The 22,047-nt window shown below is 66.4% G+C and overlaps 1 protein-coding gene across 1 annotated transcript; it reads right to left on the minus strand.

The window, feature by feature from the left end:
- Positions 1-12,841: 12,841 nt before the first annotated feature.
- On the minus strand, positions 12,842-18,031 carry NAT8L (N-acetyltransferase 8 like). The gene is made up of 3 exons (XM_042934079.1): positions 17,656-18,031; positions 16,138-16,302; positions 12,842-13,571 (listed from the first exon to the last, which is right to left on the minus strand). The coding sequence occupies exons 1-3, from the start codon at positions 18,029-18,031 to the stop codon at positions 13,204-13,206; spliced, it is 909 nt and encodes a 302-aa protein (XP_042790013.1). The 3' UTR covers positions 12,842-13,203.
- Positions 18,032-22,047: the final 4,016 nt, after the last annotated feature.

The raw sequence follows: 22,047 nt of genomic DNA on the forward strand, positions 1-22,047 counted from the left end.
ATCGTACTGCGGTGGCCACTTCCCCTACCCTGGCGGCCACGTCAGTGCGTGAGTGGCCAGCCGGCCTGGGCCCGACCCGGTGCGCGGACCCGCCTTTCCCAGGGCTCGGGGGGTGGGGGGAGGCCCGTGGATTCTGTGGCTGAGCCGTGTGCATGCATCTCCCGGGAGCAAAGCAACGCCTCCCACTTCCCGCACGTGGAGGCAAAGGGACCCCCTGGGCCTGAGCTCCTGTCGGCACTCCTGGGAGGGCCCTCGCCCGACCCAGGCTGGGCCAAGGGCCCGAGGGCTGGCCCACGGCGGCTGCAGTAACGGCAGCCCATCTACCTCAGGGCACGAAGAGGCCTCTTGAGGTTCAGCTGGTGCAGAAATGCGTCTCCCGGGAGCGTCTGAGCCCCTCCCGCCCATCTCGAGGGGCACCACATGCAGCTGCCTGGAGGCGGGTGGACCCCACGGACACTCTGTCAGGACATGGAGACTCCAGCGCCCGCCCCCCCCCCCCCCCCCCGCCTGCCGCTATCACCCCGGTGTGCCAGACACTCCGTCCCGCCCCCGGCTGGCACTCAGATGCATCCTGGGGCTGGGGGCTCAACCTCCGGGCCACAGCTCTCTCCACTTTTGGTATCTGCCTCAGGTGCTCCCGGGGGGGGTGGGGGGGGGCACACACACCCTGAACATCCTGGCACCAGGTGACAAGGAGCCCCTGCCTGGCTTTGCTGGCCCAGAGCCCCGCCTCGCAGCCACCCAGGGTCCTAGTACATGTGGCAGGGGCGGGTTCTCCTCCAGAACTCCAGGACCCCTTCCGCACAGCCAGCCTGGAAGTCCCCCAGAGAAGTGAGTGTGTCAGACCCCGGAAGGTCTGGCTCCCTCCCTCCTTGGTCCGGTGTGTTTGCCCGCTTTGGGGGCGGGGGGTGGGGGGTCCTCCAACAGGCTAGAGAGGGCCTGTCCCTGCACCCAGCGCTGCCCAGGAAGATAAGGTCACGACAGGGCTGGGCAGCCGCCTCTCTGGCCCTGCAGTAGAGGGAGGGGGTCATGCCACTTGGGTCACCTTCACGGGACAAGGGATCTGCCTGCCTACAGCCACCCTTTTCCATCTGAGGCTACCATTTCCTCTTGCCTTCGGTACTGTTTTACCTTCTCAAGGCAAAGATTTCTTTCCTTCTCTGAAATCCCGTGTCTTTCCTTAAAAAGCCTTCTCCTGGCTCCTTCTTCGCATATTTCCTACTGTTCATTTTGACTTTTGAGCCTGTGTTCTTTTGGCAATTCCAGCCATTTTATACAGAAATGTGCCCCAGGCAAAGGCCCTGCCAGAGACTTTGGGTGGCACCCTGGCGAAGGAGTGGGGAGGAGACCGTCCCCCTGAACCCACAGAGCCGGGGAAGCCGCCTCGGCAGCCCCTGCCCCAGGCACTGCCCCTGACCGTCTGCCTCAGGGAGAAGCAGCACGGGAGGGGGCCAGCGCAGGCTGCCATCCAGGGCCTGGGGTGGAGCGACGGAGGGCGGGTGTCTGAGACCCCACAGGTGCAAGTTACCTGTGGGCACCTGTCCCGGGGTCTGGGCCACATCTCTGTAGCAACAGGGGGAGGCAAGAGGCAAGAACAGAATGTGAAATGCTCTCCTCTCCGAGTCTCCTGTCCCCTGCCTGCCATCTGCTCTCCTTGCCCCTGCCCCACAGCAGTGCCGGCCCCTCCAGTTTATCCAGAGCTCCTCAGGGCTTTCCTGCCAGTCCCAGAGCCATGCGTCCTGCCCCCTGTGTGGTGTCTGTAGGGTCAACTTAGTCTGCAAACAGCCTGTGCGAGCTTGGCCGAACCAAAGGCCACACGGTGGTCATGCATCTGTGATATTGTATATCTGCTCGCCACGAGGGCGCCTGTCCGACCTCCAGCCACTGGCAATGTGCCATAGACCCGGGGCACCCTGTGGCCAGGCCTCGCCCAGCTCTGTGGGGCACTCGCTGTCTTGGCCTCAGAAATGGGCCCAGGGGAGGCAAGAGGCCCAGCCAAGCAGTGAAGAGTGGCCTCGATGAGTCTAGACTCTTCGAGACAGCAGGGCAGTGGGGTTGGGGAGCCCTGAGCAGGCCCTGGCCTGCCCCTAAGGGCAGGGCGGGCAGGTGGGGGCGAAGCAGGAAGGATGCGGAGCAGTGACAGGGCCTGGCAGAGCCTTTCTGGAGCTCTCCCGAACAGGAGCCCCGGGTGGAGGGCAGAGGGCGGCAATCACCTCAGCTGCCCGCTCACGTCCCGGGGACAACAGGGTCCAGCGCGGGCATCTCTGAGCCTCTTCTCTCGGTGCCCCAGTTTCCAGTTAGAAGTCAGCGGTGAGAGGGGTGTGTGAGTGACTCACAGCTCAGACCTATTCTTAGGTGGCTCAGAATTCACAGTGTCATTTCAGGAAGCGTGAAAACTGATTCTGCTAAACTGAAAACGGTTATGAGTCCCTCTTCTGAGTTTCTGCCCATTTGAAAACTAAGTTCCCGTGGGAGCAGTGACCCCACCGGAGGCCTTGAAGTTTGTTTAAGAAAGCGGAAGCAGGTGCCGGTGGCCCTTGGCCAGAGACGGTGTGAAACGCAGGCACACGTCCCAGGGCGGCCACGGGGGCCTGCGGCCCGGGTGACGCCCTGTGGACTCCCTGCCAGGAGGACGTGCGCGTGCTGTTGGTGACGCTGTCCACTTGCGGCAGCCCGGACTCCAAAGGTGGACTTCTCTCCCATCATAGAAATGCAGAATCCCACAACTGCCGACTTTGGTTCAGAGGTTCAGGGCGGCAGGACCAAGGTCCCTCTGGCTCCCTGGCCCTTTGCCTCTTGGTGCCCTGATGGCGATGTCTGCTCTCACCATCACAGCGCCTTGCAAGCAAAAGGAGAAAATAGTGGCGGTCAGAAAGAGCCCTGGCCAAGTCAGCCCTTTTGAGAGTCTTCCTGGAAGCTGGAGGGCATACGCCTCGGGCCGCCCGATCTGAGAGAGCGCCCCGAGATGCCTGTAGCTGGAGGCACCACCCCACCCGACAGCAAAGGGAGAGGGATAATGGATTGGGGTGGGCGCTATGAATCTCTGCTGCAGACCCTGTGTGTCTCCCCCAGAGGCTTGAGAGCTGCCCTCCCCCAGCCAGGGCCTGCCGTCACGGTGACCACTGTCCAGCGGGCCCCGCCATACCTCGCCTGTGCGGCCCTGGTTTCCCAGTGCTTCTGGGCCCACAGCTCTGCCCCACGGGGCCTCTTCCCTCTCAGTCTATGCCTGCAACGTGACAAGGACCAGACGTGGCCTCTGACTTTGAAGGCCCAGTCCCAGGGACAGCAAGGCACACAAGGGCAGGGCCCCCAGGTCCCTCCCTGATGTCCACCACCCTTCCTATGGGTCACCTGCACCACGCCTCCCCTCCCTGAGTGTGCAGGGCCAGCCACCTTCCTCGGCCCCGAGGGCAGGGCTAGCACCAGATCCAGGGCCACAGCCCCTGGCCAGCGTCACCCGCCCGAAACACGTAAGTCAACCCAGATCCCACCAGAATGCATGAAATCTGGCACGTGCCGGCCGAACCCAGCAATAGCCGTGTCCTGTGCAGCCAGCCCGGAGCTAGTGAGGACCCCCGCTGCGTCCCTTCCCCGTGCACACATTTGCACCTACTAGCCCCTTCACTTGAGCCTGAGCCCTCCCGAGACCCCTGCCCTTGGTGCTCGTTGCCCCCACACTTCCTGCCACAGTCCAGGCCCCACCTCCCCGCTTCCAGGGGTACCCGAAGGGCCTTAGAGAAAGGGTGCTGAAGAAGGGAGGGGGCGGGCCAGGGCTGACAGGGGCACGGAGCCAGAGTGGCTTCCAGGGCAGGGGCGCACCCTGCGCAGGGAGCTCGGAGCGAGCCCTGGCCCCTCTGGGCGAAGGGATCCATGGGGCTCAGCCCCCAGGCCAAGGGGGGGGAAGGGAGGTCTCGGCAGCAAGGTGCCCAGATCGTAGGCGGCCTCCTTGTGAGGACCCACAAGCAGAGCCTCGACTCTACGGAAAGAAGGGTGTGGCCAGGCCTGGCCAGTGTCCCAGGGACCCCCCGTGATGGGAACCAAAGGCAGGAGCAGGGGAGCCGGGGTGGCCTCTAACCTGTGCCCCCCTCTTCCCCGGGACTGTGCTGGTGACAGGCAGGTGACCGCAGGCAGCAGGAGCTGGCTGGGTCTTCCTGCTCCCACAAGTCACGTCCTTCCATGGCGCCGCGTGTGTCCCATCGCGGCATGAAGCTTGGTATCCAGACGCCACATCTCAGGGTGATTCCCCCACCCCACCCCTGCCGAGTCTCCCAGGTTGGTCGCCCAGATCCACGACGAGCTGTTATTTGAGGCGGAAGACCCACAGGTCCCAGCGTGTGCGGGCAGGCCTGGATGGCACATGGCTGCTTTTAGTTCAGGGACAACTACAGCAGCTGCCCCTCGTGGGGACTCAGGGACACTTTCTGCCTCGTGGCGCCCGTCACTCGCCTGTACCCCGGCAGGCAGAGCGTGAGCCTAACTGAGGGACTCGTGAAGGGCCTGGACGTGCCCCATCCTGGCTCCGTCCAACAGAGGAAACTCCGTCCTTCAGCGGAGAGGTTCTCTGCACAGTCAGTATTTCCCCAATAGGCTGAGGGGCGAGATCCCACCTCCTGCCCTTAAGAAGCACCTGAGCACTCCTGAAGCTCCCCCAGGGTGGCCGTGGCCACACCGCAGGGCTCCCAATGTGCATGCCAGGTCAGAGGGGCTGGGTGCCACGCTGCCCTCCCAGGGACCCAACAGCCCTACACCAGCAGCCTCTGCCCCGGCTCCCTGCCTTCCAGCACCACCAGTGTCCTCTCTGCACAGCACAGAGGAGACAAGGCCACTGCCTTCAAATAAGTGCTGACCCGCTTCAGGCACCCAGAGACTGGTTCCCCAGGGAGATGGCCAGCTAACCCCTGAGTCACAGCAGAGACAGAACAAGGCACCTCCCACCCATTCCTAGGGTCTTTCTGTCACAATCTTTGTACTGAAAATTTCAGATAACTTTGTAGGATGGAATGAAATATTTATTGATCCAAGGGACAAAAAACTTCAGACCAAACTCTGAGAAACACTAAACCAGCTGACCCCTCCCCGCCTGGGCCACCCCCTTTCTCAGGGCTGGAGGGCAGGTGTCCCGTGCTGACCCAGGCCACATGGCAGGGCCAGGCCACCAGCACCAAGAACTGCCCCCACATTATGTGGACATCCACAGGGAATTTGGCGGGGAGCGCGGGCCCTCCTGCCCCAGCAGCTGCAGCCAGAGTTGCCCTCTGATCCTTCCTCCTCCCAGCCCCAGAGCCTCTTGACAGAACTGGAGGCCCTGGCACGGCACTTGCCCCCCCTGGCCAGACCCCCACTGGCTGAGGTCGGCAGCAGAGAAGCCGTTCTACAGCCTGGAGGGCGCTTTTGCCCCAGGGACCCATGGTCGGTGCAGTGACGGTGCCTTTGAGCCTGTGCCACGGATGTGGCCAGTGGGAGATGGGACCAGCCAAGGGCTGTCAGACCTGCTAGCGCAGGTGGCCACGTGGACCCAGGAAATAACTGAGGAGCCTGGGGGCCAGGGCAGGGCTGGGCCTGAGCCTTCCCGTGGCCCTGGCCCTGCCCAGGCGGCTTGGGGCTGCCTCTCTCCTCTTTCCCTTTGTTCCAGCTCTTGTCGGGGGCACCATGGAGCCCCTGCGGCACGTGCAGGCCTCGGAGCTGCCCCTGCAGGTGAGTCGGGCCAGGCAGGTGCCACACGACGCTGCCAGGCTCCTCCCCGATGGGAGAGGACAGTCCAGCCGCCCAAGGGGCAGGAGGGCCGGGACGGAGGGCTGGGCCCACCCACCGCACCTGAGCCCCCACAGCGCTGCCCTCCCCCACCTTCCCCATGGTCCCCGGAGGCCCAGGAAGCCCTACCCCACCCCACCTGTAGACCAGCGGGTGGCAGGCGATGGCAGCTGTGGGCAGCCCCCATCCGTCCTGTCAGGAAGGAGCTGTTGAGCCACCGTTGAGGGCCTTGGCAAGGTCCCACCGGGGGTTGGGGTCCCCGAGGGCCCTCCAGGCCCCCCGTCAGCTCTCTCAGAACCAGCTGATCCCCAGGGAGCGGGGACCCTGAAGTGGTGAGCAAAGGGAGTGCCTGGCCTGGCCCAGCCCCCACAGGCCTGCTCCCTGGCCCAGGGGCCCCGGCAGGCCAGGTGAGATGCACAGCCAAGGTCGAGGTAGTACGACACGGGGGTGGATGTGGCCCGTCTGCCTGTCACTGTGAGCGTGTGTGCACGGGCATCTCTCCAGGCACCGTGGCGCGTGTTCTGATCCTGTCTTCGGGCAAGTGTGGCCCATGTCCGCCTGCGTCGTAGGCTTGGGAACTGGCCTCGGAGGGCTGGCCTGGGCCTGGCACCCAACTCTGGCTGCTGCCCACAGATGCCCCTGAAGGTGAGCCTGAGTGCCGGCCACTCGTGGGGACACCTGGCGCCACTGCGGGAGGCCCCGGGCCCTCGGCCCAGCCCACGTCCCGCGGAGTCTCCAAGCAACCACCCAGCCACCGCCAGCCCCTGTGCCAGCACCTTCCCCGGTGTGTGCATTTTTCCCCTTCATTTTGTCTGTGGCCCCAGGCAACAGTGGGAGGAGAGAACTGGTTTCCACCAGCCCGTCGTGTGGCCGTCCCCAAGGTCAGCACGGGGCACTTTGTACTGGCGTCACGGCCAGAGCAGGCTGTGGAGGGGGCCACGCTCACCCCCCCGGTTGTCCCCTGGAGTAAAGGCCTTTTCAAAGCCGGCCGAATTCCTCCCAGGGATGGGAAATGCCTGTCCACAGCCCTCAGCCAGACCCAGGGCTGAGTGCCCGACACGTGGCCCTGCCTGGCTCCCCGCAGGCCCTCCCAGCCCTGCTCCCATGGAGCCTGGGGGTGGGCTCTTCCAGGGCCACAGCTGCTCCCCACCCAGCGGGTGCCCTCCCTGCCGGCTCTCTGAGCCTCCCGGGGCCGCCGAGACGGCAGCTGCACCGCACAGAGAACACAGCACCGCGGGCACTGGGCTGGCGTTCACGACAGGCTCCTCTGGAGGCCAGAGGGGCCCATGTGCAGGCTCCTGTGTCTCCAAGAGCCCAGCCGGGCCGGCGGGGCCTCTGGAGTCACGCTCCCGGGCCCCACCGCCTCCCCACGGGGCTCCTGCCGGCCAGCTCCCCTGAGTCTCCTCCAGAAGCGGTTTTCTCAGATTCCCCCCCGCCAAGTGCCGAGAAGAGCCCAGACCACGCACCCCGACAGCCTCACAGCGGGCGGTGACAGAGGTGCCCCTTTACAGTGGGGAAACTGAGGCACAGAAAGGTCACATCATTGTACAAGCCCACCTGGCTAGCAAACACCAGGTCTAACTGCTCCCCTGCTCTGCTGCCTCTACGTCACAGCCCCTGGAAATGTGCCCCTGGGGTCCCGTTGCCAGACCACCCTGGCACCCCCGGGGGCCTCCCCTCCCACGTGTGAGCCGCTCATTTAAATGGTGACCGGGGTCTCCACGCCGCCCCTTTTGCACAGCCCACCACACACGGCACCCCTTTTCTGCTGTGCCCAGGCCCATTTTTCCCATGGCTTCAACATAGCATCACTGTTTCCACGGAGTGTGCGAGGATCTGTGTGGCCAGTCCTGACTGCGGCGTGATGGAACATTCCAGAATCCGGAGACGGCGGGGAATTGCCGCTGGGCCCCTCCATGCCGGCCGTGGGGGGGTGTGGTATGTCCACGTGCCCACGTGCACACCGGGATGGCCACGCCTCTGGTGGCCTGTCTCTATGCTGTCACCTCAGAGGCACGGCCACCGCGGGGCTTCACACAGATGTCTGAGAGGAAATGACTGAGCTCAGGCTGACGTCCAAACAGGCCTCGTGCCCCTGGGCCGGCAAGGGCCAGAGCATGCTGCCCAAGGCAGCTGGCATCCTCCGGCTTCGGAACCCTAGACGCCGGCTTCAACTTAGCTGGCCGGAGGGCCTGTGGCAGGAGGGGAGACCCTGGGGACGGGGACAGCCAAGGTCGCTCCTCCCACCAAGGGAAGGCCCACCTCGGTGAACTGTCTGGGGCTGGGGAGCACCCCAGTGTCCCTGAGCCCCCTCCTCGCCCCTTTGCTGGGACTGGACTCCCTCCCTTACACCAGGAGGGAGTGGGCCTGGTGCCGTGGCCTGGCCCCACAGTTCCCACTGCCCCTCAGAGCGCAGTCACTCCTTAGAGGCCCCACGTGGGCAGGAGGATGCCCGGGCCTGCGGTGGAGCCCTGGGCAGGGCAGCCGGCACAGGGCCAGCGGCCTCGCCTCCCAAGGTCACCCAGCACCTGCCCCAACCCCCAAGGAGCAGTCCGGCATCTCCAGAAAAGCAGCCTTTCCTGGCGAAGTGCCAAGCGGGCCCCTCAAGAAAGCACAGGAGCCCAGTTCCGTCAAGTCCGGTTTTATTGAGAAACAGCAGCATCGGGGGCCACGTAGGTGGAGGGGCCACAGCACTCCCCACCCCTCCTGCTGCTCACACGCCCACAGGAGGCCTGGGACCCCCCACCCGCCCCTGGCCCAGCAGCCTGTCTCCTCTGGAACTTGGCCGGCTGCCCCTCCGGGCCCTCTCAAGGGCTGTTTTGGCGCATCCTGGGGTCTCAGGGAAGTTGCCACGGTCGTGGACCCATAAACAGTAAACCACAGGAAGTGCAACCAGCCACCATGAAATGGTCTGGGCTCTGTGCCCCCAGAGACACAGTGTCCACGGCAGTTGTGGTCAAACAGCCTGGCCAAGGTGACGCCATGTTATCAGCTCTGATCACAGCTCGTGTGGCTGAGTGTCCACCCTGCCACTCTCCCCGCACACCCAGAGACGCAGGCAAAGGCTCATCCTGGGTCGCCCCTGCTTCACACAGGCCCATCCAGTGCCGTCCACCGGGGGGGAAGGGGACACTACATTCAAGGTCCGCTGGGCCCTGGGGAAGGCCCAGGGGGAGGGAGAGGGCCCAGAGCCGAGCCGTGGACGCGGCCACCTGCCAGGACCCCGCTGCTCGGCACAGGGCTTGGGGCCAGCCTGTCCAGGCTGGAACGGGAGGTCCTCGGCTACAAGCCTCCCTCCCCGGCACCACACCCTTGCACATGTGTGCACACACGTGCACGTCCACACACAGGCACAGACATGCCCGTGCACGTATGGTGGGCACACGTGTGCATACACACAGGCACACATACACGTGTGCACACGCACACCATGCACACACACAGCCACACAGGCACACACACCAGACACACTCCATCTTCAAAATGGCTAATTATTGCTGTTAAAAAAACAATACATCCAACAACGGTAGGCCGGGCCGCCCCACTCACAGCACTGCTGGAAGCCTATCGTCAGCACCACGGAGCAAACGTTCCAGGATCTGCCCCACACCCAGCCTAGAACACACGCCCTAACGCCTCCACCAAAGGACCAGGAGACCAGGGACACAGGCCGTGGCCAAAACACATTCACTGAAGCAGCTTCAAACAGACACAGGAGCGACACCGCCCACCTCGCTGGGGAGGGTGGTGGGTTCCCGAGGTTCAGGGGCCACCGCCCAGCCACTCCCTGGACACCCACAGGAAGGCTGCCTCAGGGCAGCTGCCCAGCTCCGGCCCCGGCCCCGCCACGGCAAGGGCCTCGGCTCAGGGCCACATCTGCCAGCCACTGCCAGGGCAGGCAGGGGCAGTCGCTCCCCTTGTGGCCCAGGGAGCCTCCCAAGCGCTCGCCAGATACTCAAGAAAGCCATCTGAGGAGCGTCCCCCAGCCTGTCCCCTCTGAAGGCCTTCTGTGAGGAAGGATGCCGGGGGGCAGGCTGGGGGCCGCCCACAGACCTCAGGCCTCGGGCAGGTTGGGTTGTAGGGCCTCCCAGCTCAGGCCCGTCTCCCAGAGCCGGACCTCCGACTCCCTGGGGGCAGGCTGGCCCCGCGTCTCTGCCCCATTCACCCGAGGGCAGCAGTGGGAGGCCAGGCTGGACACGGGCACAGATGAAAGGTAAGAGACGTCACCAGGGGCCTCCAGGCGGCTGGCCTCAGTACGTGCACTCGCTCTAGCCACCACCCCCAGGGGCCAGCTGTCTGCAGACCCCAGACCTGGGCAGTGGGCCCCCCGCCAGGACTCTGGCGGCTCCAGGCTGGTCCAAGGTGCCAGAGCCCTCACCTGCCCCGAATCCCACTGCCGGGAGCTACCCGTCAGGTCTATGTCTCAGGCTCATCTGACAAAGACATTCTGGAACACCCCACCTCCTGCTTTCCAGTCCAAAAACAGAGGCTTCCAAAAGTCCTGGGAGCCCTGTCTCCTGAGCATGGGTGCCAAGCCTGGGGGCTGGCTTTTCCTGGGCCTCGGCAGGCGCCCCTGGGGGAGGCCTAGGAGGCCAGCAGGGAGACGGAGCAGGGCTCCAGGAGGATGCTTCACAGAGGTAGAAGTAACGTCAGAATTTCTACAAATGTACAAAATTCACATCTCAGTGCACGTTTGTGGAGCGGCTAGCTCCCAGGCTGGCGGGAGGTGGCGAGCCACAGACAGGCATCCTCCACCAGCGTGGCCCAGGGGACAGACGGGGGATCTGCTCCCCCAGTGATCCTCGGGCCCCGCTGCACCGCACGCTGGCCAGGCGAAGGCCCCGTCCCAGGCATGGGGGGCACCCAGCCTGTTGAGCACACAGGTGCCTGTGCCCACAGCAGCTGGGCATCTGGGCTCCAGACACACGGCCACCCTGTCATGCCCGCCCCCCCCCCCCCAGCATCTCTCCCAAGTCCTGGTGGCAGTGGAAGGGCAGTAAAGAAAGGTGCGGAGTCCAGCCAGCGTCCCTACCCTCTGGGCCGTCCACCTGGGAAAGACACCGCAGCCCACCCAGCCCACAGACCCCACACGGACGGACGGAGGCCAGCAGGGCAGCGGAGGGCCACGCCTCTGCCCAGGAGCAACCCCAGTGACGTACGTGGTCAGCGTCAACCAGATGCCGGCAGCTCCGGAGCCCCAGCCCCACCGGGGCTCCAGCGGCCCCCACCCACCCCACAAGTCCCGACACCAGGGACCAGAGGCTCCAAAGGCACAGGATCAATGGAAGCTGGCAGCGTCCCCAAGCTGCCACTGACAAGACACAACCCACCATGCTGACCCCGCGCGGCCCCCACCTGCCCTTCCTGCCCGGCCGGGCCTCAGCCCAGCCGCGGCCCCCGCCACGCCCCACGCCAACTGAGGCCGCCCCAAGCCCAAACCAATCCGAACAAAAAGAGGAAAAAGGCACAACTGTTTGTTTTCCATTTTGCTAAAACACTTTACGTCTGTCTGTATAATCCAGATTAACAAAATCTGAGAGCTGCAAGAAAATAGGGTGCCGATTTCTGTACAGTCTACAAAACTCCCATCCCCAAGCAGGGACTGGACGCCACCAGGGAGAAATGTACAGGGGACAGCGGGGTCTGTACAATGTTCTGCAAATATCTCGATTGCTGAGGCACAAAAGGCCCCTCGGGAAACTGGGCTCGTTTTACCCATCTGCTGATTTCCGGAGTGCCTTTTTAAGAACGTCCCCTCTGTGTCCCGCACACGGGACCGAGCTCAGCGGCCCACTGTGCCTGCCACCCCCGCTCCTCACCCCACCAAGTAGAGGGGCCTCGGTGGCCGTATTCATGCCCCTCCTGCCCCCACGGCCGGGTCCAGACTCACAAGCTGGACAAGTGGGCCCTGCCATCCTCCCCTTTCCTCCCCCGTCCAGGCTACCCCACGCCTGACAGCCACCTCCCACCTGAGAGGGAGAGGCGGGGAGGGGGGGGGGGCACAGGCACGCCGGTACCGCCCTCCCCCCCCCCAGCCAAGGCAGACAGCGCTCGCTCCTCCCAAAGGCATCGGGGGAAACCTGCTGCCATCCTGAGTTCAGTCCTACGAGCCAAGGCTGGACAGGGCAGCCCAGAACCTCCCCACAAACCAGGAATGCTCTTTAGGGGGAAAGAATGCTAAGTCAGGGTTCTCCCTCCAGATTTCAAAATCTGAAACCCTCCACCCACCCGGCCACCCACCCCCACCAAACTGGGCCAGAAGTAGTGCATATTCTAGACGGGTGTGTGTGTGTGTGTGTGTATGTGTGTGTGTGTGCGTGAAGGTATAAACTACCATTTTGTCCCAAGAATTAAAGTCATGCAGAGTGCTATTCTGTCTAAATAACTTATTAAAAAACAGGTCGGTTTCAGGCTGGGAGAAGCTGTGGGCTCAGTGGTGTTGGCAGCGGCCTGGCTGAGTAAAGTAAGATTCACAGGGCAGAACCCAGCAGCCGTGAGGCAGGGCGGTCCTCGGGGAGGTCTGGGGAAGGCCACCGTACTCTAGCTGGCACTGGGGAGAGGCGACCACGTGACTGCCTCGCCACCCTGCTCTCCTGAAGGACCCCGACCAGGCTGTGCTGTGCGACAGGTTGCTACGGGAACCACACGTGGGTGAGGATGCCAGTCAGCAAAGCTGGGGCAGGGAGGGGAGGGGCAGGGACCAAAAGGAAAGAAATGTGACTCCATGTCAAAGCAAAGCTGGGCTGGGTGGAGCGAGGGGCGGCGAGAGATAGGCACGCCCCCCGCTCCCAGGGCAGGCGGGCTGCCGTGGCTAGCTCAAAGGCCGGGCAGGGGGCGCTCACCAGTCTAGGCCCAGTCTGAGCGGGGCAGCAGGGCGGGAGGCCGTGGGGCATGCGGCATGCTGCAGCCAGGCCGTGTCCTCGGCATGCACAGAGCAAAGCGGGACCCGCGGCTAGCTCCGTGCCCGTGGGGCAGCGGCCGGCCGGCCCAGCAGGCCACGCCTCCCGGGAGCCGACAGCTGAGCCATAGCCTGGCCGGTGGCCAGGGGTCTGCTGGGCCGGGGGGGGGGGGGGGCCTCGTCGAGGAGGTCCTGTGCTCGGTGGGCCAGGCTGCGCCTGCCCTGATGGCGGTGGGCGGGAAGAGGCCCCTCGAGCAGGCCAAGCAGCCGTGTGGACGCGTGGCAGTCCATGCTGTCACTCTTCAGGGTGCGGCCCCGGAAGGCCGGAGAGCGCGAGGGGCCGTGGCTGCGAACAGCCCAGCCCCAAAAGTGTCACAGACGAGCAACAGCCCCACAGCCCCGGAGAACCAGCCAGAGAACCGCGTGATGTTGAAAAGGGAAAACCCAACACGAACGCCAAGGTGAGCGTCTGGAAGCGGGCCCGGGCGGTGGGCAGGCGGGCACAGGCGGACGGGGCGGCCGGGGCGGCAGGTGGGCGGGCAGGCGGGACGCGGTCACTCCTCGCGCAGCTGCAGGCGGTAGCGGTGGTAGCGGACCTGGAAGAAGAGGCGCTCGGCCAGCGACAGGGTCATGCCGGGCAGCACGTAGTGGTCACTCGAGCCCATGTGTCTGAAGCCCAGCGACTCGTACAGCTTGTGTGCGGCCACCTTGACGGCCGTCGTGCCCAACACCACCGCCGAGTAGTTGTGCACCAGAGCGAACTCCAGCACCTTGCGGCCCAGCGCCTTGGCGATGCCCTTGCCACGGAAACGCGAGTCCACGGACATGCGCAGCAGCTCCACCGTGTTGTCTGCCTCGTGGGCCCGCGCCGCCACGATGCCCACCACGTTGCCATCCAGCACGGCCACCCAGAAGCAGGAGCCTGCAGGGACAGGGCAGTCAGAGCTGCTGGGTGACACGGCTGCCCCTCCAGAGCCCCCTCCGAGCGGAAAGGGCCGGGCCCGGCCTGCCCGCTGCCCGCGGCGGCCCTGGGCCCGAGCCCCTCCCCCAGGGACCAAGAGCTGGGCAGGCCTCGGCCAAACACAGCCCTCCTCTGCCCGGCCACCCCCAGAACGAATTCCTGGACGGCGGCGGATGGCCACGGACAGGCCACAGGTGCAGCTGACCTGCCCTGGCCCCCAGCCCCTTGGGACTCTGCACGCTGGCTGCCGTGTGTCCACAGCAGGCAGCTGGGGAGAGGCAGGTGCCGTGGGGGTACATCCGGAAGCACCCCTACAATGGGGACCTCAGGGGGCCTGGGGGGACAGGCCAGGGCAGCGGGACCCCTCTGGGAGCCATGCCCCCGGGGGGCCTCAGGAGGTCTCAGAGGCCTCAGGCCCCGCCAGCTCTGTGGCCTGCACTCTCCTGGGTTGGGAGCTGCAGAGCCTGGGAGCCCCGTGACCTGCTTGGATCAGGACACAGAAGCAGATCCTCGGTAGGCTCAGGAGAAGGTCCAAGTGGGAAACCAGGATGGATGGATGTGGGCACCACGGCACGCTCCCCGCTGACCCTGGCCTCTCCTGGGCAGCGACCCAGTGGCCGGGCCAGCCGTCCCCACCCACGGCCTGGACCAACCACAGCCCCACGCAGGGCGGGAAGAGGAGGACAAAGGCCGAAGGGGGATGAGGGAAGAAGCGAGAGGAGAGACAATCAACTGGGAGGAGAAGGCCTGCAGAGCACGGGCCACAGAGCCCGCCTGGTCACCTCTGCTGACCGCCAGCCCAGACGCCACAGGAGGCAGGGGCTGACCGACAGGGGTGTCCACTCTGAGCAGCCCCACCTGCACGCGCCCTGCCTGTGGCCAGGTCTTCCACCAACCACCCCCACCTTCTCCCCTTGAGTAGCCAAACTCTCCCCCCAGAAAGGTTCTGCACCTGACCCTGCCCAGAGATCTCACCCCTTTGCCTGACCCCCAAGGGTCCCCCACTGTCTTGTCTGCCAGCAGGCCGCCATCGGCCCGTCAGCTTGGCCACAGGGTCTCCCGTCTCCTTCCCTGCCATACTGACACCTGGCGTGTAGCCAGAGCTCAGGAACGGCCGAGGGCCCCCCGCCCTGATGGACCCCTACCAGCCGGCCTGCCCACCATCAGGGTTTCTGGCTCCCCCCACACACCCAGGCCAGACCAAGTCTCCCCGTACCCCGAGCCGCACGGCCCCGTCGGCTAGCCTCCCTGCCCCCGGGGCCCCTTCCTGCAACCTGCTGGACGTCTCCGGGGGGAGCAGGGCACACCCTGCACTCACACCCAGGGAGACCATGGCCCAGAGAGAGCAGGGCCGACAGCAGGGTCCTCCCAGCTCCTAGCCTGAGCCCCGATCTGCTCCTGCGGCCTGGGCCTTGGCACCAGCTAGGTGGGCTTTGCCCTTCTGCAGAAGCTGGGACTCCGTGGAGGCCGAGAAGATGCTGAGTTCAAGCTGAGGAAAGGGGCCAGGAAAGCCGAAGGTGCCGAAGGGCTGGGAAGGGGGGTGGGGACAGGGCAGGACAGGGCACCACAGGCTGGGGCTGGCGGGCCAGGGGCTGGTGGTGCCAAGGTGGGGCACCCTTGCTCCGGAAGCCTTGCTGCTCTTGTCCCCGTGACCCGCAGCTCCTCCCTAGAGCTCACCAACCGTTCGGGCCACACGGTCCCCTCTCCTCAGCCTAGGAACCCTCCGGCACCTGGGAGACCCCAACACCCCAGAGGGCTGAGACGCAGGCTCCCTCCTCCAGCTAGCTCAGGACATGGAGAAAAACTTGTGGCCCTGCCTCCCAGGACCCAGCCTGCCTCAGGACCAGCCTGGAGGACAGAGGACAGCCCCCAAGGGCTGCAGACCCTTCTAGACCAGACCCAGGCCCTCCTTCTACAGAAGCCCGGGGGCTGGGGCAAGACCCTCTGCCTCACTAACTGGCCCAGACACCAGAAGTGGGGGCGAGACTGAAAACCCCTGCTCTTGCAGGGCTCACAGCCCTCAGCGACCCCACGGAGAACCTTCTCGCCACCATGAGGTCCCCCTCCGCCAGGGCCCTGGCCGCTCCAGGCCAGCCCAAGATCCAGCAAAGCACAGCAGAGGGGCCCGAGGAGAGGTGAGAGAGATCCCACCCGCTCTGAGCAGCAGGCACCGGGGAAAGGGCATCCGGAAGGCAGCGCTGCCCAGGGCCGGCTCAGGACACACGCACCAGCCCCCACGGGACACAGGACAGAGGCCTGGGGTCTGTGCGGAGGCTCGGGGGCCTTGCTTCGGCACCAAGGACCTAGCTCTGCCTCCCCCAGCCCTTGCCGGCCCGCTGCACCCCCAACCCCCCCGCCAGAGCCCTCGCTCAGAAGACTCGGGGCCCCCGATGCGCCAGCCCAGGCCCGCCCAGGCCCGGTCCGTCCCCCCAGGCCAGTCCCCGGGCGGCTGGCAGCGTGAGGGTGGCCCCGCCGGAAGGAGGGGCGGTGGGAGGGGCGAGGAAGGGGCCGGAGACACGCGACTCACCGGGGGGCTTCATGTAGTACTGCTCGATGTCGGCCATGTCCGTGTGCAGAGCGCAGTCCAGGTAGGCGAGGACCACCTTCCGGCTGTAGTAGTAACGCAGGCCCAGCAGCCCCGCCGGCACCAGGCACGTCAGCAGCAGCGAGCGGGTCAGGGCAAAACACAGCACTGCGGGGAGAGGGGGGCCCCGGTGAGCAGCGGGCGGAGCGGGCGACCCCGGGCTGGGGGAGAGACACCCCCCCCCCCCCCCCCCCCCCCCCCCCCCGGCAGCTCCCTGCTAAACAAGCCAGCCGGGCACATGCGCCCAGCACGCCGCGGCCGCTTCTCCGCGGGAGCAGCGGGTCGGCCTGCCGGCCTCTCCCTCTCTTCCCTCGCGGCAAACTTCCCACCGTCAGGACGCGCCGTTCGGTAACCTGACATCACGGGATCTCTAACCGCTCTGAGCACAGCGGCGGCTTCTGGGCAGCCGCCTTGCATGGCTGGCAGGAAGAGCCCCCCGGGCGGGGCTCCTCGTGGCCCGTGCCCACCGCCCATGTGGCCCCCATGTGGCAGCGGCCGTGCACACACCCCTGCGCACTCGAGCGAGGCTCGGACAGGCTGTCCCACCTTGTAAACTCGGGGAGTCGCAGGGGGCACCTTCCGGCATTGGGCCCCAGGGCCAGCCCCCCAGTGTTCTGAGGTGAGGGTGGGGGGATGAGGGAGGGAAGCCCGAGATGGTTTCCAGACCCATCTAGGCTGCCAGGAGACAGACGCGCCTGCAGTGAAAGTCACTTCTGCTGCGTGACCTTGGGAGAGCAACCACCCCCGGCCTCGAGCTCATCTGTGAAATGGGGGCAACCGCCCTCCGGGGCTCCACGGAAAAGGCCTCAAAGCCCCTGCGGGGGCTGCCTCCCCCACCCCCCGGCCCCCTCGCTCTGCCTCCTCGGTACTCACCCTCCCCCGGCACCCGGGGGAGCTGGCTGTCTTCCCCTCATAAATTAGCACTTGGAGCCGCCGAGGCAGCCTCCCCCGCCCCGCGGATTATATATAGTTACACGCGCCAGGCGCGGAGCCTCAGCAGCGGGCGCTACCTGCCGCCACCCCGCCCCCACCCGGGATGACCGCGGACGGGACCGGAGAGGCAGGGCCGGGCCGAGAGGGGACGCAGGTGGAGACCCCGGCTCTCCCCCGCCCTCTCCCCCGCCCGCGGCCCCCTACCCTCCGCCGGCGCTCGTTCCCACGCCCCCACCCGGCGCGCCTTGGCCAAGAGCCCGGACGCCGCCGCCGCCGCCGCCGCCGCCGCCGCCGGGGGCCACCTCGCCCCAGGCCACCGCAGAAAGCCGATGGCGTGCGGGTGCGCGTCCGTGCGCGTGCGAGAGGGCCTGAGGGGGCCTGAGGGGTGGGCTTCCCTCCCGGGGCCGGGCCCCGCGGTGGGGGCGAGCGGGGCTCGGGGGGTCCTGTGCGTCTGTCCCCGGGGGCGAGGGGGGCGGGCGGGCGCGGACTGCGGCAGGCGGAGCGCGGCGGGGTCCCCCGCGCACTGACCGGCCAGCAGGGCGTAGAGCAGCTGCGTGCGCGGGTGCTGCCGCAGGCCGCGGAAGGCCGTGTTGGGGATGCGCTCCATGATGCCGTCGTAGAAGATGCGGCGCGCCGCCTCCTGCTCGGCCGCGCGGAACTCGCGGATGTACACGCCGCGCCCCCCCGGCGGCCCCGCGCCCCCCGCGCCGCCGCGGGGCTGGGGGCCGGGCGCGGGAGGGGGCGCGGCGGGCGCGGCGGCCGGCCCGGGCGCGGCGGGCAGCGGGGGCCACATGGCGCCGGCGGCGGCGAGCAGCGCGTCCTTCTTGGCCCCCGGCAGCGCCTCATGGTCCTCGGCGGCCACGATCTTCGTCTCGCAGACCATGTCGGGAGGCCCACAATGCATGCACCCGGCCGGGCGGCGCAGCGCGGGGACGCGGGCCGGGCTGCGGGCGGGCACAGCCCGGGCCCAGGGCAAGGGCGCGGCGCCCTCGGACCGGCGGCGGCGGCGGCGGCGGCGGTGGCGGCGGCGGCGGCGGCGGCGGCGGCGGCGGAGGCTCAGGGGCGCGGGGCGGAGGCGGCGGGCGGCCGGGGCGCGCGCAGGGAGCTGCGCCGCATTTTGGAGAAGTATTTATAATGCAGCGGCGCCGGTGCAGTCGCGGCGCCCGGGGTCCCGCAGGGTCCTAGCGTCCACTGCATTGGCTGCCGAGGGTCACCATGTGATCTCGGGGGTGGGAGCAGACACCGCCTCCGCGCCCGCCCGATGGCACACTTGGGCGCTGCGCCGCGGCCGGTGCGGGCGGCCGGCGGGAGTGCGCCTGGGCGGGGGCGGCGCGGGGCAGCCCGGGGCACGACGGAGCGGCCGAGCCCCGCGAGGTGGCCGGGGACGAGCGAGCGCGCGGCCGGGGTTCCCGGCCCGGAGGGGGCGCTCCTCGGGGCTCCTGGCGGGGCTCCTCCCGCCCGGCCCCGGCACCTCCGCGCCGCCACCCCTCCGCGCGAGCCTGGGAGCGTCGGGTCCTGGGGCCGGGCCGTTGGAGCCCGCAGCGCCGCGTCCTCCTCCTCTTCGGCCGCTGGGCTCAGTCACGGAACCATCTCCATCTCCTGCCCCTTTGTCTGAATGCGACGCCCGGCCGGGGCCCTGAGGACCGGAGCCGCGGCTTCCCGGGCCTGGCGCCCCTGGGAACCCGCGCCCGGGGCCACACGGGCTGGACGCGCGGGTGCGCGGTCGGAGCAGGCGCTGATGCCCAGGTCGCTCGCAGCCCCTCGCGTCCGGGCGCAGCTCAGCAACCTTCTGCTCCGACACCGAATTCCCGCAGCGGGCACGGGGGGCGCTGGGCCCGCAGGACCCCTCCCGGCCCGGCCCCCCGCCCTCCTCGGCCCGCGCATGCGCTCCAAGATCTCGGTGCAGGTGCGGGGCGGGGGGGTGGGGGGGGGGGTGGTTCTTGCTGAGTCTCCCCGGTCCCCGCGAGCTCTACCTGCCTGCCGGCGCTGCGGGCCGGGGGTGTGATGGTTGGTGAGGGTGAGGGTGCGGGACAGGTAGTCCCAGATCCCCCCTCTAACTCTTTGAATCCAGCCCCCCTGCAACTGTGCTCCCCTTCCCCGCGTCCTTTCCCGCGTCCCCCCGCGTTCCCCGCGGTGACCCCGCAGGGCAGCCTAGAGCTGAGTTTACGGCACCCTCAGGGTTGGAGTCGAGACCTAGGGCACCAGGCCTAAGGACCCTCGACCTGCGTTGGGGCCCAGCGAGGCCGCTACGACCACCTAGAGGCAGGGAAGGGGACTAGCCCTCGCCAGCGTCATGCCAAGGGACCCCCGCAGAGTGGGGAGGACCCTGCACCCAGGAGCTGAACTGGTCGGAGGCCAGGATCGCCAATGCGAGCGCCGTGGCGGGAGGGGGCAAACGGGAAGCCAGCTCACATCATGTTTCCCAGATGCGAGGATTTGTCTGGCGGTTGTCCTCCAGGAGAGGAAAGTGGAGTCATGGAGCCTCTCACAGGAGCACACGGATCCACTCAGAAATCCCTCCGTGTGCTGCCTGAGTGCTGCCGGAAGCTCGGACCAGCCACCGGGGGACCAGGCTCCAGGGCGTCCTGAGGTTGCCCAGGTGGATGGCAGAAGTGTTGCAAAGCCAGCACCATTAGCAAGGGGTCCAGGCGGGAAAAACAAGGAATGGAGAGGGGCAGCTGATGCGGCTTCAGAGGAAGGGGTGGTGGAGCTTGGGACTTGAGCCTTGAACACCGTATCAGGGATTTGGGGGACACTGTTGTGCTGTGATGGGGCCAGGAGAAGGGAGGACCGGGTCCAGGGTCCAGGAGCTCCTGGTCCCTGACCTCTGATCCCAGACTTGGTGTGAAGAGGTCCCTCGGTGCAGAGTGGCCCAGCCCCTGTAGGGCCACAGCCTTTGCTGGCTACCACCCAACCCACCTCACCCCCAGACCCTGGGCTTGAGGCTACCCCTCCCCTGGCCCCCAAGAGCCAATGGAGAAAAGGACCTGGAATTCCACTCAGCCTGATTCTGGTGGCCCCTCAGCTCTGCATCGGCAGAGGCTCCTCCCTCCTGGTGGCCCAAGTCCTTGAAAGCCACCATCCCCCCCCCCCCCCCACGGGCCATAATGGCTTGACTAGCCTAATGCTGCTGCTTCCTGGTCTAGAGGGCCCTGCAGAGTGCTGGGACGAGGTGGGGAGGAGGCAGCCAGACTCAGCTTGCAAGGGGCAGAGCTGGACCCCAGGGACAGCCACCTGGAAGGTGTTGGAGACGTCATGGCCTGGGCTTTAGCACTCTGAGTAGGGGTGGCCTTAAAGGGAAGCCTGCACAGGCTGCAGAGTGCTCCCAGGCCCGCCAATGAGCCCGTTTCCTCCCGGGTGACGTGAGGGTGCCCCCTATGTGCCCTCTGCCCGCATGAGGAACCCATTTCACAGACAAAGAAATCAAGGGTCGGCGAAGTCGGACCAGTCTGTTCTCCCCGCCCATTTTCCCGGGGACCCCTCTGGCTGCTGCTGCCCGGAGTCTCCTCCCCACCCGCAACGCCAAGGCTGCCCCGACCACCTGCAGTCCCACCCCGAGCCCCTTGGGTTTGGACACTGCAGTCAGAGCTAGGCAGGGGCCCAAGGGAGGTGGGGCGTGCGGGGGGGGGGGGGGGCGGGGCAGGACCCCTCCCGGACTCCAAAAGCTGCAGGGGGAGGGCGCCAAACACCAGATGGTGCATTAGCAGAATAGTCCTCACCCCAGGTGAAGGGACCCTTGGGTCCATCTGGGGGCAGACCCACGTCCTCTGAGAATGTGGCAAGGGCCAGCCGGTCCCTCCCTGCGGGGGGGAGAACTGGGGACTGAGTCTGAAGCTTCGCTGGCAGTCAGAGGTACAGGGGCCTGGGAAGCGACAGAGGTGGGTGGGAGTGCTGGAGGAAGGCCAAGGGGTCTCCAGGGAAGTGAACCAAAAGACCAGGGGGTAGGAAGAAAAAAAGAAGAAAAACAGACGAGATGGGAAGGCCTTGTGCAACTGACAGGCGCTGCCCCAGGAGAAAAGGGGGTGGGGCGCAATAGTGATTATTATTATTGCCCCAAGCTAAGGGACTGAGTGCTGAGTGAAGCCCGCCCAGCACCCTGCGTGGACCTTCAGTCCCCAGAGCTGCCTGGGTGGGGAGGGAACAAAGCTCCCGACAGGCAGCGGTTGCCAGCAGCTGGAGGCAGGTGGACCCAAACTGCTCAAGCTCCTCACCCAGAGTTCATGCCCCAGCACCCATCCTTCCCTTGCACACAGGTTCAGTGAGTGCCCACCCTCTACTGGGTCCTGAAAAGAACAAAGCCCTGTTTGTTGTCCTGAGGCTTCCCAATCCAGTGAGGGAGGGGCAGGAAATAAACTAATGAAAGAGATGGACACTGGGACAAACAAACCAAAGGAAGGTGCTGTAAGGGACTCAAGACTGAACAGGTCAAGGAGGAGGCCAAGTGGGTAACTCCACGGAGTGGTGACAGCCTGTGCAAAGGCCCCGCGGTAGGAAGGGCTATGAATTGAACACGCAAGCAAAAGCTGTCTTCAGACGGGCCAGCTCAGAAAGTTCGCTTCCCACAGTGCTTTCTAGGAAGATACTTGAAGACATGCAACATGGAGAATGACACGAGGTCTAGGAGGCAGGGCTCTAAACCGGGGCTCTACCCCTTCAGGGCAGGCAGTGGGCAGTAGGAGTGCCCAGCTGGCTGGGAGCAGGAGGGCAAGGGCCTGGCAAGGGACAGAGGAGTGACTCGAAGGTAAGGATGTGACAACAGCAGACAGCACTGAGACACTAAGGCAACACTAAGCCCAGAAAACACAAAAGCTGTTGTGGAGATACTTCATTTCCAGTTCACTGCTTAGCGGACACAGTCGCGGCAAGTGCTCTTGATGGACTGTGCCTCAGATGCGCAGGAAAGCCACGTCCCAGCCCCGC

Source organism: Panthera leo, chromosome B1 (genome assembly GCF_018350215.1).
Source record: "Panthera leo isolate Ple1 chromosome B1, P.leo_Ple1_pat1.1, whole genome shotgun sequence".
Lineage (NCBI taxonomy): Eukaryota > Metazoa > Chordata > Mammalia > Carnivora > Felidae > Panthera > Panthera leo.

Excerpts from the sequence above, each read along its gene's own strand:
- NAT8L (XM_042934079.1), bottom strand. The coding sequence starts at position 18,031 with ATGCATTGTGGGCCTCCCGACATGGTCTGCGAGACGAAGATCGTGGCC. Across the intron at positions 16,303-17,655 it reads GCTCTACGCCCTGCTGGCCG|TGCTGTGTTTTGCCCTGACC; the intron begins GTCAGTGCGCGG and ends CTCTCCCCGCAG. Across the intron at positions 13,572-16,137 it reads GTACTACATGAAGCCCCCCG|GCTCCTGCTTCTGGGTGGCC; the intron begins GTGAGTCGCGTG and ends CTGTCCCTGCAG.